At 43.6% G+C, this 15,280-nt stretch overlaps 1 protein-coding gene across 1 annotated transcript in view; it reads left to right on the plus strand.

Annotated features, from left to right (window-relative positions):
• The first annotated feature begins 2,820 nt into the window (after positions 1-2,820).
• galr1b (galanin receptor 1b) overlaps positions 2,821-15,280 on the plus strand; it is a 39,717-nt gene continuing 27,257 nt past the window's right edge. The window contains exons 1-2 of the mRNA XM_072547412.1: positions 2,821-3,974; positions 5,182-5,244. Of these exons, the coding sequence (XP_072403513.1) occupies positions 3,315-3,974; positions 5,182-5,244 (723 nt within the window). The 5' untranslated portion in view covers positions 2,821-3,314. The remainder of the gene's footprint in view (positions 3,975-5,181; positions 5,245-15,280) is intronic.

Consider the following 15,280-nt stretch of genomic DNA (forward strand, 5'->3'; position numbering starts at 1 on the left):
ATGGTTGTTACCTTCACACATGGAAGATGGTCCTGGGGTTTGTCCAAATGTGAAATAGGATACTGTAAGACTGAGAACTTAAGGACTATCTGACCATCAGGTGGCCCTTCAGAATGGTGAACGTAAAGTGATACAAAACTGCGGGGGTGTGTTATTTGTTCCGTGCCTGTCAAACTACCCTTTGGGAAATGAATCATCCCAATTCCAGTAGCTTCTCATATCTCTGAGCAAGCAGGGATTTAACACCACATCAAAGACTGAGATGAACTAAATTAAAGAGCTGCCCACGTTTAGCAGTTAATTTCCTTGTGAATTGAGACTATTTGCAGATAATCTAGGCACATTGGGAATGTTGGTGTTTATAGTTAACTTATTGGTTGATTGTAGAAATTTGTTTCATTGGGAATCTTAACCCTCTCTTGTGCAAGTGTACAGTTGGATTTCTATCCTGAATACATATTCTTTATCAGGATATACAAAAACTTTAGGTACTTTGGTTTAATTATGAATTGCTGAAAAAAAAAGAATCTGTGTGCATTAACTTATTTGATCATAAGATGTAGGTGATACTGGCAATGCCAGCACGGAGTGTTCATTCTTAATTGATCTCGAGAATGTAGTGGTCAGTCACCCTCTAGAACAGTCGCAATCCACGTGATGCAGATAAACCAATAAAGTTGCTGTGAGGGTACTTCCAGAGTTCTGATGCATCAACGGTGAAAGATTGGCAATACAGTTCCAAGTCAGGATGGTGCGAGAATTAAAGGGCGTCTGCTGGTCAAGTCCTTCTAGATGGTAGAGTTTGTAGGTTTGGAAGGTGCTTTTGAAAAAGCTTTGTGGGTTGCATAGTGCAATGAGTTTAAAAATGTGTTGCTGGAAAAGCGCAGCAGGTCAGGCAGCATCAAAGGAGAAGGAGAATCGATGCTTCGGGCATAAGCCCTTCTTCCGGAAGAAGGGCTTATGCCCGAAGCATCGATTCTCCTTCTCCTTTGATGCTGCCTGACCTGCTGCGCTTTTCCAGCAACACATTTTTAAGCTCTGATCTCCAGCATCTGCAGTCCTCACTTTCTCCATAGTGCAATGAGTGTAGAGTACACACTGCTGCCACTGTTCATCGGTGATGGATACAGTGAATGTATAAAGTAGGCAATGGAAAGTTGATTAAGCAGGCTGATTTGTCCACTTGGTGTAGAGCTTCTTGATATTGCTGGAGTTCCACTCAACCAGGCAAGTGATGGGTATTCCATCACATTGTAAATTATTTCTGTTTTTAGTATATATTAAAGCAAAAAACATTCCAGATTTTAGCTGGGGTCTTAATTTTCTTTCTAGCACATTCCCCAAAAATAATCTCTGTTTTGTTCTCCCTGGTAAAAACAAGGACTGCAGATGCTGGAAACCAGAGTCTAGATTAGAGTGGTGCTGGAAAAGCACAGCAGGTCAGGCAGCATACGAGGACCGGGAAAATCGATGTTTCGGGCAAAAGCCCTTTATCAGGAATAGAGGCAGGGTGCTTGCAGGGTGGAGAGATAAATGAGAGGGGGGGTGGGGTAGGGAGAAAGTAGCATAGAGTACAACAGGTGAATGGGGGTGGGGATGGAGGTGATAGGTCAGAGAGGAGGGTGGGGGAAGTAAGCACGGAGTACAATGGGTGAATGGGGGTGGGGATGAAGGTGATAAGTCAGAGAGGAGAGTGGAGTGGATAGGTGGAAAGGAAGATAGGCAGGTAGGACAGGTCATGGGGACAGTGCTGAGCTGGAAGGTTTGAACTGGGGTGAGGTTGGGGAAGGGGAAATGAGGAAACTGGTGAAGTCCACATTGATGCCCTGGGGTTGATGTGTTCCAACGCGGAAGATGAGGCATTCTTCCTCCAGGTGTCGGGTGGTGAGGGAGCGGCGGTGGAGGAGGCCCAGGACCTGCATGTCCTCGGCAGAGTGGGAGGGGGAGTTGAAATGTTGGTCCACAGGGTGGTGTGGGTGATTGGTGCGGACGACCCGGAGATGTTCCCTAAATCGCTCTGCTAGGAGGCATCCAGTCTCCCCAATGTAGAGGCGACCGCATCAGGAGCAGCAGATATAATAAATGACATTGGTGGATGTGCAGGTAAAACTTTGATGGATGTGGAAGGCTCCTTTGGGGTCTTGGATGGAGGTGAGGGAGGAGGTGTGGGCGCAGGTTTTGCAATTCCTGCCGTGGCAGGGGAGGGTGCCAGGACGGGTAGTTTTTGGGGGGCGTGGACCTGACCAGGTAGACATGGAGGGAACGGTCTTTGCGGAAGGCGGAAAGGGGTGGGGAGGGAAATATATCCCTGGTGGTGGGGTCCGTTTGGAGGTGGCAGAAATGTCGTCGGATGATGTGGTTTATGCGAATGGTGGAAGGTTACCCCTGGGGGGTTCTGTCCTTGTTACGGTTGGAGGGGTAGGATCTGAGGGCGGAGGTGCGGGATGCGGACGAGTTGCATTGAAGGGCATCTTTAACCACATGGGAAGGGAAATTGCAGTCTCTAAAGAAGGAGGCCATCTGGTGTGTTCTCCCTGCCTGGTGGATGATGGAGAAGGTTGGGAAGTAGAGGGGTGAGCTACTGGCTGCAGGATTCCTAGCCTCTCACTGGCTCTTGTAGCCACAGCATTCATGTGGCTGTTGCAGCTCACTTTCTGGTCAATGGTTTCCCCAGCCAGGATCTTGCTGCAATATGTGTGAAAATGGGGAGGAGTTAGGCGATGATCATGCAATTGAGTGTCAACAGGAGATGTTTGTACTCCCCAGTCTGTTTGCACCTAGTTCACTCAATGCGCAGTATGAGCCGGTTAGATGTCGCAAAGGATTGAATTCTAAGTCGTGGTCCCTGTTTTGAACAAGTCGACTAGATAGAAACACATCGAACTTCAAAAGAGTGGGACGAAAATATGACCCACTGGCGAATTTCAGTCCATGGATAAAATTTAATGCGTTCATGTTTTAAATACCGAATGTGTGAAGAACCACACTCCGAGTTGAGTATGACTGTTGCCACATTCGGGTTGTGTTTTGAGGCAGGAATTGCGAGCAGTGCGTCTTTAAGAAGCTGATATCTGAGCGATTCCTGTGGAGATGCTGGGCAGATACAGTAAAAGCGCCCTTTGCTTTACCGTGTGCTGCGTTCAGATGTGACTGACACCCAGCCAGTGAAGGGGGAGGGAGGGTTAAGGGGAAAAAGGAACTCTTTGATTTTCTCCCTGAGATCAGCTCCAACCTGGACCGTATCTCCATCCAGCAGCGTCTCCTCACGGAAGCAGCGACAAGGGTCAGACCGACAGAGAGAGAGAGAGAGAGAGATGGACCTGGACAGTTTGGAGGCCAGTAACGAGAGTGTGTCCCGGGTGAACCAGAGCCTAATCGGGGTGGCTGGAGGACCAGAGGTGGTGATCGTGCCTGTCGCCTTCAGTTTAATCTTCGTCCTGGGCATGGTGGGTAACAGCCTGGTGATCGTGGTGCTGGGGCGGACCAAATCCAGGAGGTCTCGGAGCACGACCAACACCTTCATCCTGAACCTCAGTGTGGCCGACCTGTCCTTCCTGCTGTGCTGTGTGCCTTTCCAAGCCACCATCTACTCCCTGCCCGAGTGGGTCTTCGGCGCTTTCCTCTGTAAGTCGGTGCACTACTCCTTCACGGTCTCCATGCTGGTCAGCATCTTCACGCTGGTCACCATGTCGGTGGACCGCTACATCGCGGTGGTGCACTCCAAGCGGCCGCCGGCCATCCGCAACAGGAGGAACGCCTCTCTGGCGGTGGCGGCGATCTGGCTGCTGTCCTTGTTCAGCGCCGTCCCGGTCGCTCAGCACCAGAGCCTGGTCACCGGCTACCACCGCGCCCCCAACTGCTCCTTCTGCTGGGAAGTCTGGCACGACCGCACCCTCAAGCAGCTCTACAAGGTCACCATCCTGGTCATCGGCTACTTGCTGCCCTTGCTGCTCATCTGCTGCTGCTACGCCAAGGTAACGGGGGAGAAGGTCAATAAATGAGAGCGGTCTTGCAGTGATTGTTGCGGTTTGAAGTCCCTCAGCAGCTTGATCCCCCCCCCCCCCCCCTGAGAAGCAAGTGTAGAAACTGAACTCGGGGAGTTGGGGGAACCGTAAAAGGGAGCAGAATACAGGAGGCAGCAGGTTCACTTTTACATTCGGTTGCAAACGCGGAGTTTGTTAATTACGGTCTCTCTGTAAAACTATTTTTGTTCAGCAGGTGACTTTCCCGACAGCCTGTGAACTCCTGACAAGATTCCAAAGTGTAAGGGCTTATAAAATGTGGGCACGGCTTGCATTGTATTTTTGTTTTAAGGCTCCATATAATCTTGAGAGCCGACAGGCGGGTGGCTGCAGCTGGCTTGTTGGGAAGGTCTCCTTACCCAGGCTGGACCTGCTGAGGGCCTCCTAACAGATGGCTCAGTCTAAAGCAGTGCCTCAGTGTCCATCAACTGGTCTGCTAAATTTCACCAGCAAGCATAACAGTAAGGAACACAGGTTTAAGGTGAGAGGGGAAAGATTTAAAAGGGACCTAAGGGGCAACTTTTTCAAGTAGAGAGTGGTGTGTGTGTGTGTGTGTGGAATGAGCTGCAGGAGGTGGTGGAGACTGGTACAATTGCAACATTTAAAAGGCCTCTGAATGGGTATATGAACAGGAAGGGTTTCGAGGGATATGGGCCAAATATTGGCAAACGGGACTAAATTAATTTTGTTTTCCCTGGAGCATTGGAGGGTGAGGGGTGACCTTCTAGAGGTTTATAAAGTCATGAGGGGTATGGATAGGGTAAATAGACAAGGTATTTTCCCTGGGGGTGGGGAGTCCAGAACTAGAGGGTAAGAGAGGAAAAATTTAACAGGGAACTAAGGGTCAACATTTTCACACAGAGGGTGGTGTGTTTATGGAATGAGCTGTCAGAGGAAGTGGTGGTTGCTGGTACAATTACAACATTTAAAAGGCATCTGGATGGATATATTGAATAGGAAATATTTAGGGGGATATGGGCCAAATGCTGGCAAATGGAACTAGATTAGCTTAGGATATCTGGTCGGCATGGATAAGTTGGACCGAACGATCTTATTCCATGTTCTATGATTCTATGACTCTGTGTGTGGTTTGAAAAATGCAACATACTTCATCTTCCTTCAGACCACTGCAGTCTCATGGTCTTTGCCTCTCCTCTAGGTTCTGTTTCACCTCCACAAGAAAGTGAAGAACATGTCAAAGAAATCAAAGCGATCCAAGAAGGTAAGAATGCCACACAAATCCACTTTCTGAAACCCTTCCATCCCTAGCAGTCTCCCCCAGTATTTCACTAACCCCTCTTTTAAAAATCCCACTGACATTTGCCTGCAGTTGGGAGTTTTCCATATATTCGCCAGCAATCTGCAACAAATCTTATGGTCAACAAACAAGATGGCAATATGGAAACAAGTGACCAATGGGTTAAAACCTTGCACCATTCCCTAAAACAGCATTACCTTTACAATGTGGAATGTAATGGTTCAAGAAGATGGTTTACCTTCACCGTCTCAAGGACAATTAGAGACGGAGAAAGAATGTTGTTTTGCCAGCAGTACCCATATCCTATGAATTAGTGAACAAAGGATCAGGTTTCATGTTCACTGATACATAAGTGAAAATCTATCCCAAGAGCTGCCATTCAACCCATTATTATGTTTTAATTCATTACTGGGACATGGGTGCCACTGGCTTGACCAGTGTTTATTCCCCGTTTCTTGTTGCCCTTGAGAAGGTGATAATGAGCTGCTTTCTTGAACGCTGCATAGTCCATGAGCAAAAGGTAAACCACAATGCTTTTAGGGAGGGAGTTCCAGGATTTCGATGCAGTGACACTGAAGGAATTCTAATTTATTTCCAAGTTAGGATGGTAAATGGTTTGAAGGGGAAGTTGCAGGTGGTGGCGTTCTCCTGCCTTTGACCTTTTAGATGTTTGTGGTTGTAAGCTGCTATCTAAGGAGCAGTTGCTGTAGTGTAATGTGTAGATGGTACACATTGCTGCTACTGAGTGTCAGTGGTGGAGGGAGTGCATGCTTGTGGATGTGGTGCTAATCAAAGGAGCTGCTTTGTCCTGGATGGTGTCAAACTTACTGAGTGTTACTGGAGCTGCAAATGAGGAGCTTTAGTACCAACGTTATAAGCTTGATATAAACAATTCTCCTTTAAATGTTGCAAAATATCACACTTTTCTCCTTAATTTCTCTGCAAATATTTATCCAACTGGTATCTCAAGCCTTTTGTCAAAGTAAGAAAGGATAGAACTTGAGTACTATATACAATGTAATTAATAGTTGAGCAATAAATGCTGGCTTACCCAGCAATATAATGATTGAATAAAAATGAGTGAAACTAAAGATACTCAAAGAAATAAATTATATTACAATGGAAAGAACATGAAAGAAGGAGTAGAAATAAAGATTGTATTCTGTTGGCAATGGCTGAGCAGTGTTTGCTCAATTATAGCAATTAAAATACACACCTTAATGTTCCACCCTTTATAAGTAAGCACACTTGCTCACAATGTAGACTTATTGGAATTAAGTATATTAAGACATGAATATGCTTGCAAAATGTGTGTGGAATTAACAAATTTATTTCACAAACATTGAAAACTTCAAATCCAGTTCTGCAATGTGTATCTAAATGCTGCTTACAATTTATGATTTTCGAGAAGATTTGTAGCTGGCTGTGGATCAGGTTGTAAGTTTGCTGGCTGAGCTGGTAGATTTGTTCTCAGACATTTCGTCACCATACTCGGTAACATCATCAGTGAGCCTCCGGTGAATCGCTGGTGTTCTGTCTCACTTTCTATTTATGTGCCTTGGTCTGTTATGGTGGGTGATATCATTTCTGGTTCTTGTTCTCAGAGGTTGGTAAATGGAGTCCAAATCAATATGTTTGCTAATGGAGTTCTGGTTTGAATGCCAGGCCTCTCGGAATTCCCATGTGTGTCTTTGTTTAGCCTGTTCCTGAATGGATGTATTCTGTCCATGCACACAGCCGAAGAGGGACACCAGGTCAACTGGGCAAACACATCCATCTAGGGACAGGCTAAACAAGGACACGCATGGGAATTTCTAGAAGTTTGGCATTCAAATCGAAACTTCATTCACAAATATATCGATTTGGACCCCATTTACCAACCTCTCAAAAAAAAGAACCAGAAATGATATCACCCACCACAGCAAACCGAGACCCATACCTAGCAAATGGGACAGAACACCAGCACTACACCGAAGGCTCACTAATGATGCTACCTAGCATTGTAACGATATGCCTGAGAACAAATCTACCAGCTCAGTGAGCAAACTTACAAATCTGCTTCCAATTTTTTTCATTTACTTCCTAGTTATTAGGGTGACATGGTGGGTCAGTGGTTATCACTGCTGCCTCACAGAGCCAGGGATCCAGGTTCGATTCCTCCCTAGGGTGACTCCCTGTGTGGAGTTTGCACATTCTCCCTGTGTCTGCGTGGATTTTCTCTGGGTCCTCTGGTTTCCTCCCACAGTCCAAAGATATGCAGGTTAGTGTTCAGGAATGTGCACGCTAGGTGGGTTAACCATGGGAATTGCAGGATTACAGGGATAGGATAGGATCTGGTCGGAATGCTCTTCAGAGGGTCAGTGTGGACTGGATGGATCAGATGGCTTGCTTCCCCATTTGTAGGGATTCCATGATTCTTTATGATTCCTGAAATCCAAATAATTGGAATCACTTCACACCTGGAATTGCTATCCACAGGGAAGATTTCTATAGATTGGTTTTACTGAAATATTTTTGCTTGTGAATTGATCTGACCAAGTTCCCTTTCAAGCAATTTCAGCAATTTTTTGTTAACTGAAGGCAATTTAATAGAACTTTGCACAACATTTGTAAACCCAGTATAATACATTTCAGATTGGATCATGTCAGTGATGAATAATGATATGAAGTTGTTATAATCTCTATAAAAGATTGTTTATGGAATCATAATAGCGGTGAAGACTGGTATGTCGCAATTGTGATAAAACTCCCATATAAATATAATGATTCACTTAGGTATCAGTAGTAAGTTAAAAATCACACAACACCAGGTTATAGTCCAACAGGTTTATTTGGAAGCACTAGCTTTCGAAGTGCTGCTTGTCCATCAGGTAAGGACAACCACCTGATGAAGAATCTGTACTTCAAAAGCGAGTGCTTCCAATTAAACCTGTGGGACTATAACCTGGTGTTGTGTGATTTTTTACTTTGTCCACCCCAGTCCAACACCGGCCTCTCCAAATCCTGCTGATCAGTAGGAGTCTGCTTATTATAGCATTAATTCTTATGCAATTAACAAAAATGGTGTTTCTTTTCTTAAACTTTATTCCATAAGGGCAATCTTACAGATCTAAACAGGAAAGCAGTCATATATTTACCTTTACACAGTCGTTAAAAAGATAAGAACATAAAATATTCCGCTATTCAATACAATCATGATTGATCTTTGGCCTGAAACTCACTTTCCTATGTACTCCCTTTATTTGCTTGACAAACAAAATGGTCTGTCTACCTCAATCTATGATAATGTATCCATAACACACTGAAGTGGAGAATTCCAAAGATTCACGACCCTTTGGAACAATTTCTCCTAATTTCCATCCTAAGTGATTGTCCTCTTCTCCGGAGGCTGTATTCCTATTACCAATCGGGGAAGCAACCTCTCTGTGTCAACCCTGTTAATTTCCTTCAGGATCTTGTGTGCTTCAATGAGATTATGGAAACAGTCTCTCATTAAAGGTTAACATCTTCATCATAGAAGCAAATTGAATGAATGTTCACTGTGCCAATTGCAACCCTTCAACATGGAGAGCAAAATTCTAGATGGTACACAGTGTAATTTCACCAAAGCCTGCTACAATTGCAGCAAGTCTTACTTATTCCTTTCTCCCAATTTCCATGCAACAAGACCAACATGCCATTTGCCTTCCTATTTGCATGCTGTCCCTATGTGCTAACTTGATATGTTCCTTGTACGAGTATACCCAAGGCTACATCCAAATTTCTCAAAACACCAACATTTACAAGTTTCAAACCTTTCACAAATATTTACAGGGAAAAAGTGGAGCATGCAACTGTTTGGGTAGTTCTTTCATCAGACTGGCACAATCAGAATGGACCAAATAGCCTCCTTCTGCGCTGTGTCATTCTATTATTCTGTCCAATCAAGACAGCCCTAATAAAATTACATATCATATAGGCTGTAATGTGAACTGTTCCAGTGGAACTATTGCTGTGAAACCAAGTTTTGAAGATTGTTTAATCTGGGTGTAGTGCTTGTAATGAGGTCAGCCAGGTGGGCCTCACAGAATATGAGTTCCCTGATTGGGGCTGCTGATCGGGTCCAATCAGGGAGCCCTGGCTGACAGATAAAAACAGTAGTGTCAGACACCCAGTTCACTCTGAGAGATGGCTGTGAGGGAACTGGATCACTATCAAGAACACTCCACATCTAAATAAAGGGTGACTTGGTCACACGATACTGGCCTCTGTGGAGTTTTTTTAATCACAAAGAGAGAAAAAGATGCTCCTGAAGAAATTTGCTCACAACAGTCATCTTTGAGATGTGGTAAGCATTTGTGACATCAGCTGTTAATTGGGAAGCTTAACCCATTCGATCATGCTGTCGAAGACTGGGCCCAGTATATGGAAAGAATGCATTATTTTTTTCAAGGCAAATGATGTTCGGGCAGATGAAAAGCAATGTGTAATTCTTCTTGTGGACCTGCTGCTTTTTCTGTTACTAGGAGCCTAATTTTCCCTGAGGCACCAGATTCTAAGACCTTTCAAGAATTGACGGATTTAGTTAAGGAATATTACGACACCAAGCCTCTTCTAATTCTGAGTCGCTATCAGATTTACTGAACAATTTGAGAATTGGGAAATTGTAATTGGGATTTTTGATGAGATTAAGACATATGCCATGTGCCTTTGGTTTAACCCTTAATGCAATGCTGAGAGATCATTTGGTATATGTGATTAATGATGTGACCAAGCATCATTAGCTACTAGCTGAAGCCCAACTGGACTTCAAACAGACACCACAACTGGCTTTGCCATTGGAAAATAAGGCAAGCGTAACATTTGAGTTGCTGGGAATTCTGATGAAAGTGGACACCCTCACCAGTCTGACTGAGTTGGGCAACATCACTTGAGTGAATCTCTCTCTCTCTCTCTCAGTCTCTCTCTCCCTCACACGCAAGCACACACATATATAAGTCTACGGGTGAATTTGCATTTGCAGAATTGTATTTGCAGATACATTCTATTTTGCTCAAAAAGCACACAATCTATAGGCAGTCAATGTTTTTTATAATCCATGTGACATTTTATAAATTCCAACTTTGGAAGTAGAACCAATCTAATTCAAGATTGGGATACAAACAGACTCTAACCTCATACCTTCAATGTATTGTCTGAGCTGACATGTCACCTTTTTTTATAAACGTTTGTTATCTCAGGCATGTGACTTGAAAGAAGTTCTGGGATTTATATATTAATGAATCAAAACCTGCAGCCTGTTCTAAAAGATGAAAGACTGAACAGCAGTCTAAGTTTGTTCAATATATTGCATCAGATGCTATGTAATCTTTTGCTATAAATTCTGTGTCCTGTGATCCTACTCCACTAGCTACCTGACAAAGGAACGGTGCTCTGAAAGCTTGTACTGCCAAATTACCTATATAAATTGGACTATAACCTGATGTTGTGTGATTTTTAACTTTGTCCACCCCAGTCCAACACTGTCACTTCCACATTGCTAACTTTTCTGGACACACTTCCATCACAGCTAACAATATCAGACTATGGATGCAGAAAGATCCGGTTCTGGCAAAACTTAACCAGCTAGTGGTGATGGGGGAAGCCAAAGGATTGTCACAACCAGAATTGAAACTGTTTTGGACCCAGAGAGACCAGATCCCACTAGAGAATGGCACATTATTATGGAGAGCAAGTGTGATTGTCCTGAGTAAATGTCGCTACCAGATACTGGCTGAACTCCCCAGCGTCATCCAAGGGTTTCCAAAATGAAATGTTGGTGCAACGTTATGTATGGTGGGCAGGATTGGATGCAGACACAGCCGTGGTGGTAGGCCAGTGCCAACAAGGACAAACGTTACCTCCAGCAGGTCCCCCACCTTCGTTTGAATGGCCAGATGAACCCTGGATTCAGTTACACATTGACAATGCAGGTCCTTTCATGTTCTTAGCCAATGTGGATGCCCACTCAAAATGGTTGAACATGCATAGAGTTGATTCATCAAACAAGAGGACAACAATAGAAAAACTGAAACACACGGACTCCCAGAAGTGTTAGTCACAGATAACTGGCCACCTTTTACCAGCAGGGAATTTGAGTATTTCCTAAAATTGAATCGTATTTGACATGCAAGGATAGCTCCATACCATCCACTGTCCAATGGTCCGGCACAAACAGCAGTCCAAACTTTGAAGGTAAGCTTACAGAAACAGCTTACAGCTTCACTAGGTACCAACAGTCCCAGTTTGTATTTGATTATAAGACCACCCTTCGTGGAACTGCAGGGTTAGCTCCAACAGAGATGCTAATGTGGAGAAGACTCCACACCAGGTTAAATCGAATCTTCCTTGGGCTTAGGGAGGGGAGGTGAAACGGCACCAGGAACACCAATGCCAGACAAAAGAATCTACTAAGAGAGGGGCACTTTACTTCAGTGGACGAAGTTTGGTGTAGCAACCCTGTGAATGGCCCTGTCAAGAGGCACTGTTAACGTGAGGTCAAGTCCAGTGATTTATAAAGTTCTGGTAGTTGTGATGGTCCTGAACAAACACATGGGCCATATGGAATCTGCAAATGTACAAACGGTGCGGGAGCACAGTGTGCTCGGCTTCTCGACAGCCTTTCTGATTGTTCTGGAACCCATTGGTTCTCCCTCTCTGTCAAGTGTTGAAGATATCTTGGAATCTGAAATGGACATGGTGGATGTCGCCGCCTCTAATCTTTACCGCCTGAAGTGGAGCATGAATTTCTTCCGAGATCCTCCGGCTGTGACAGGCAAGCTATGGTGCGTTATGTGTTGCCTGTATCAGAGGCAGAGACGGAGGAACCTGACCCGGTGCTATAACACCCTATAAGCAGCTACAAGATACAGAACTGCCTTATGTCCTTGGACCTGGGGGAGGGAAGTGGTGATTGATGAGGTCAGCTAGGTGGACTTCAGATTATGAGTTCCCTGATTGGGTCTGTTATTCTGGTCCAATCAGGGAGCCCAAGCTGACAGATAAAAACAGGAGTATCAGACATCCTGTTCACTCTAAGACCTGGCTCTGAGAGAGCTGGATCAGTGTCAAGGACTTCCCACAAGTAGATAAAGGGTGACAGTATATATTGGCCCCTGTAGAGTTATTTCACTAGGTACTGAACCTAACAACATTTATAAACTCAGCCTGTTGGTATTACACTAACAAGTGCAATAAATCTCAGCATAAATTTATTTGTTTGTGCCAATATAGAGTTGGTGTCAGGAAATTCTACTTCACACCTAACTCTTATATTTCCTGATAAATGCTGGCTGATACTCTGCAGTTGATTACAACAGAAAACCCTACCTGAAAAAGACAAACATATATGAGGTTGTCACAGATGCCATTTATCATTGTTATCGTCTTATTTACTCTATGAGTTGACCTTGCCAAAATAAAGTAGGTGTCTGCTATCCAGCATTGCAGAGTGCTATATAAAATGTGGAGTGGATTTTGTTATGCCTCACTGGGGTAATACGCTGGAAATCCAGCCCGAATATTGGTGGAATCATCATAATAGTTAAAGATTTTGTAGAAGTGTGCAGAATTCCCCGATCTACCTGTCTTAAGAACATAACATAAACTTAAGAACTAGAGCAGGAGTAGGCCATCTGGCCCTTCGAGCTTGGTCCCACCATTTATTAAGGCCATGGCTGATCTTCTCATGGACTCAGCTCCATTCACCCACCTTCTCATCATAACCAAAAATCCCTTTACTGTTCACAAAATTATCTATCTTTGCTTTTAAAACATCCAATGAGAAAGTCTCAACCATTTCACTGGGCATGGAATTCCACAGATCTACAACCCTCTGGGTGAAGAAGTTCGTTCTCAATTCGGTCCTAAATCTGCTCCCCTTAATTTTGAGGCTGTGACCTCTTGTCCTGGTTTTACTCACCAATAGAAACATCCTCTCTATTTCTAACTTCTTTACTCCCTTCATAATTTTATATGTTTCTCTAAGATCCCCCCTCATTCTTCTAAATTCCAATGAATATAATCCCAGTCTACTCAGTCTCTCCTCATAAGCCAACCCTCTCTACTCTGGAATCCGAGTGAACTTTCTCTGCACCCCCTCTAGTGCCAGTGTATCCTTTCTCAAGTAGGACACAAAAACAGCACACAGTACTCCAGGTGTGGCCTCACCAGCACCTTGTACATCTGCTACATAGCCTCCCTGCTTTTAAATTCAATCCCTTTAGCAATGAAGGACAAAATATCATTTGCCTTTTAAATTACCTGTTGCACCTACAGACCAACATTCTGTGATTCATGCATAAGGACACCCAGATCCCTCTGTAAAGCAGCTGCTGCAACTTTTTCCCATTCAAATAATAGTTCGTTCAACTGTTATTCCTACAAAAATGGATGACTTCACATTTATTAACATTGTACTCCATCTGCCAGGCCTTTGCCCACTCACTTAAATTATCAATGTTCTTTTGCAAAGTTTCACAGTCCTCCACATACTTTGCTCTACCATTTATCTTCGTGACATCTGCAAACTTTGACACACTACAAGTGATCCTCAACTCCAAATCATCTATGTAAATTGTGAACAATTGCAGTCCCAAACACTGATCCCTCAGGCACATCACTCGTCACTGATTGCCATGTATTTATCTCCACTCTTTGCTTCCTGTTAGTTGACCAATCCTCTATCCAAGCTAATACATTGCCAGTAACGACATGCATCTTTATCTTATACAATAGCTTTTTATGCAGCGCCTTGTCGAATGCCTTTTGGAAATCTAGATATACAACATCTACTGGGTCCCCATTGTTCACTATACTCATAATGTCTTCATAGAATTCCAGTAAGTTAAGGGTGACTTACCTTTCATGAACTCATGCTGCATCTGCCCAATGGGAAAATTTCTATCTAGATGTCTGGCTATTTCTTCCTTGATAATAGTCTCAAGCATTTTTCCCACTACAGAAGTTAAGCTAACCAGTCTATAATTCCCCACCTTTTGTCTACCTCCTTTTTTAAACAATGCTGTCACATTTACTGTTTTCCAATCTGCTGAAACTGCCCCAGAGTCCAGCAACCTTAGGAAAATTACCAGAAGTGCATTTGTTATTTTTCCTGCCATCTCATTTAGTACCTTGGGATACATTCCATCAGGAGAAAGTGAGGACTGCAGATGCTGGAGATCAGAGCTGAAAATGTGTTGCTGGAAAAGCGCAGGTCAGGCAGCATCCAAGGAACAGGAGAATCGACGTTTCGGGCATCAGCCCTTCCATCAGGGCCAGGAGACTTGTCTACCTTTAACTCCAATAGCTTGTCCAACACTATCACTTCCGTAATTGTTTCCAGGATCCTCACCTACCTTTGTCTCTTTGTCAATTACTGGCATGTTATTAGTGTCCTCCACTGTGAAGACTTGAACAAAATACCTGTTCAATGCCTCGGCCATTTCCTCATATCCTATTACTAAAGCCTTCTTCTCATCCTGTAAAGGACCAATGTTTACCTTTATCCCTCTTTCATTTTATATATTTATAGCAAGTTTTGCTGTCTGTCTTTATATTCTGAGCTAGTTTATTCTTATAATCAATCTTACTTTTCTTTATAGCTTTCCTTGTGGCTTTCTGATGACTTTTAATGTGTTCTTAATCTTCTAGTTTCCTGCTGGTCTTTGTCACTTTGTATGCCTTTTCTTTTAATTTGACAGTCTCCCTTATTTCCTTTTCAACCAAGGCTGACAGAAAACATGGATCAGCTCTCTGTATTTAACAATACCTTCTATTTATTACAAATAGATAGATTCTAGCTAAAGGGAAATAATTATGAAAATGTAACTCTACTGGTTAAAACTCTAACTGCCTTATCAAATTCTTCTACACATGTACATAGACAGATGAAAACAAAAACAAAAACATGAAAGTCGAGGGCAGAGGAAAGATTGGAAAAGCTGTTTAATGGTCTTTGTCCACAGAATTTGCAGCAACGATT

Source organism: Chiloscyllium punctatum, chromosome 26 (assembly GCF_047496795.1).
Source record: "Chiloscyllium punctatum isolate Juve2018m chromosome 26, sChiPun1.3, whole genome shotgun sequence".
NCBI lineage: Eukaryota > Metazoa > Chordata > Chondrichthyes > Orectolobiformes > Hemiscylliidae > Chiloscyllium > Chiloscyllium punctatum.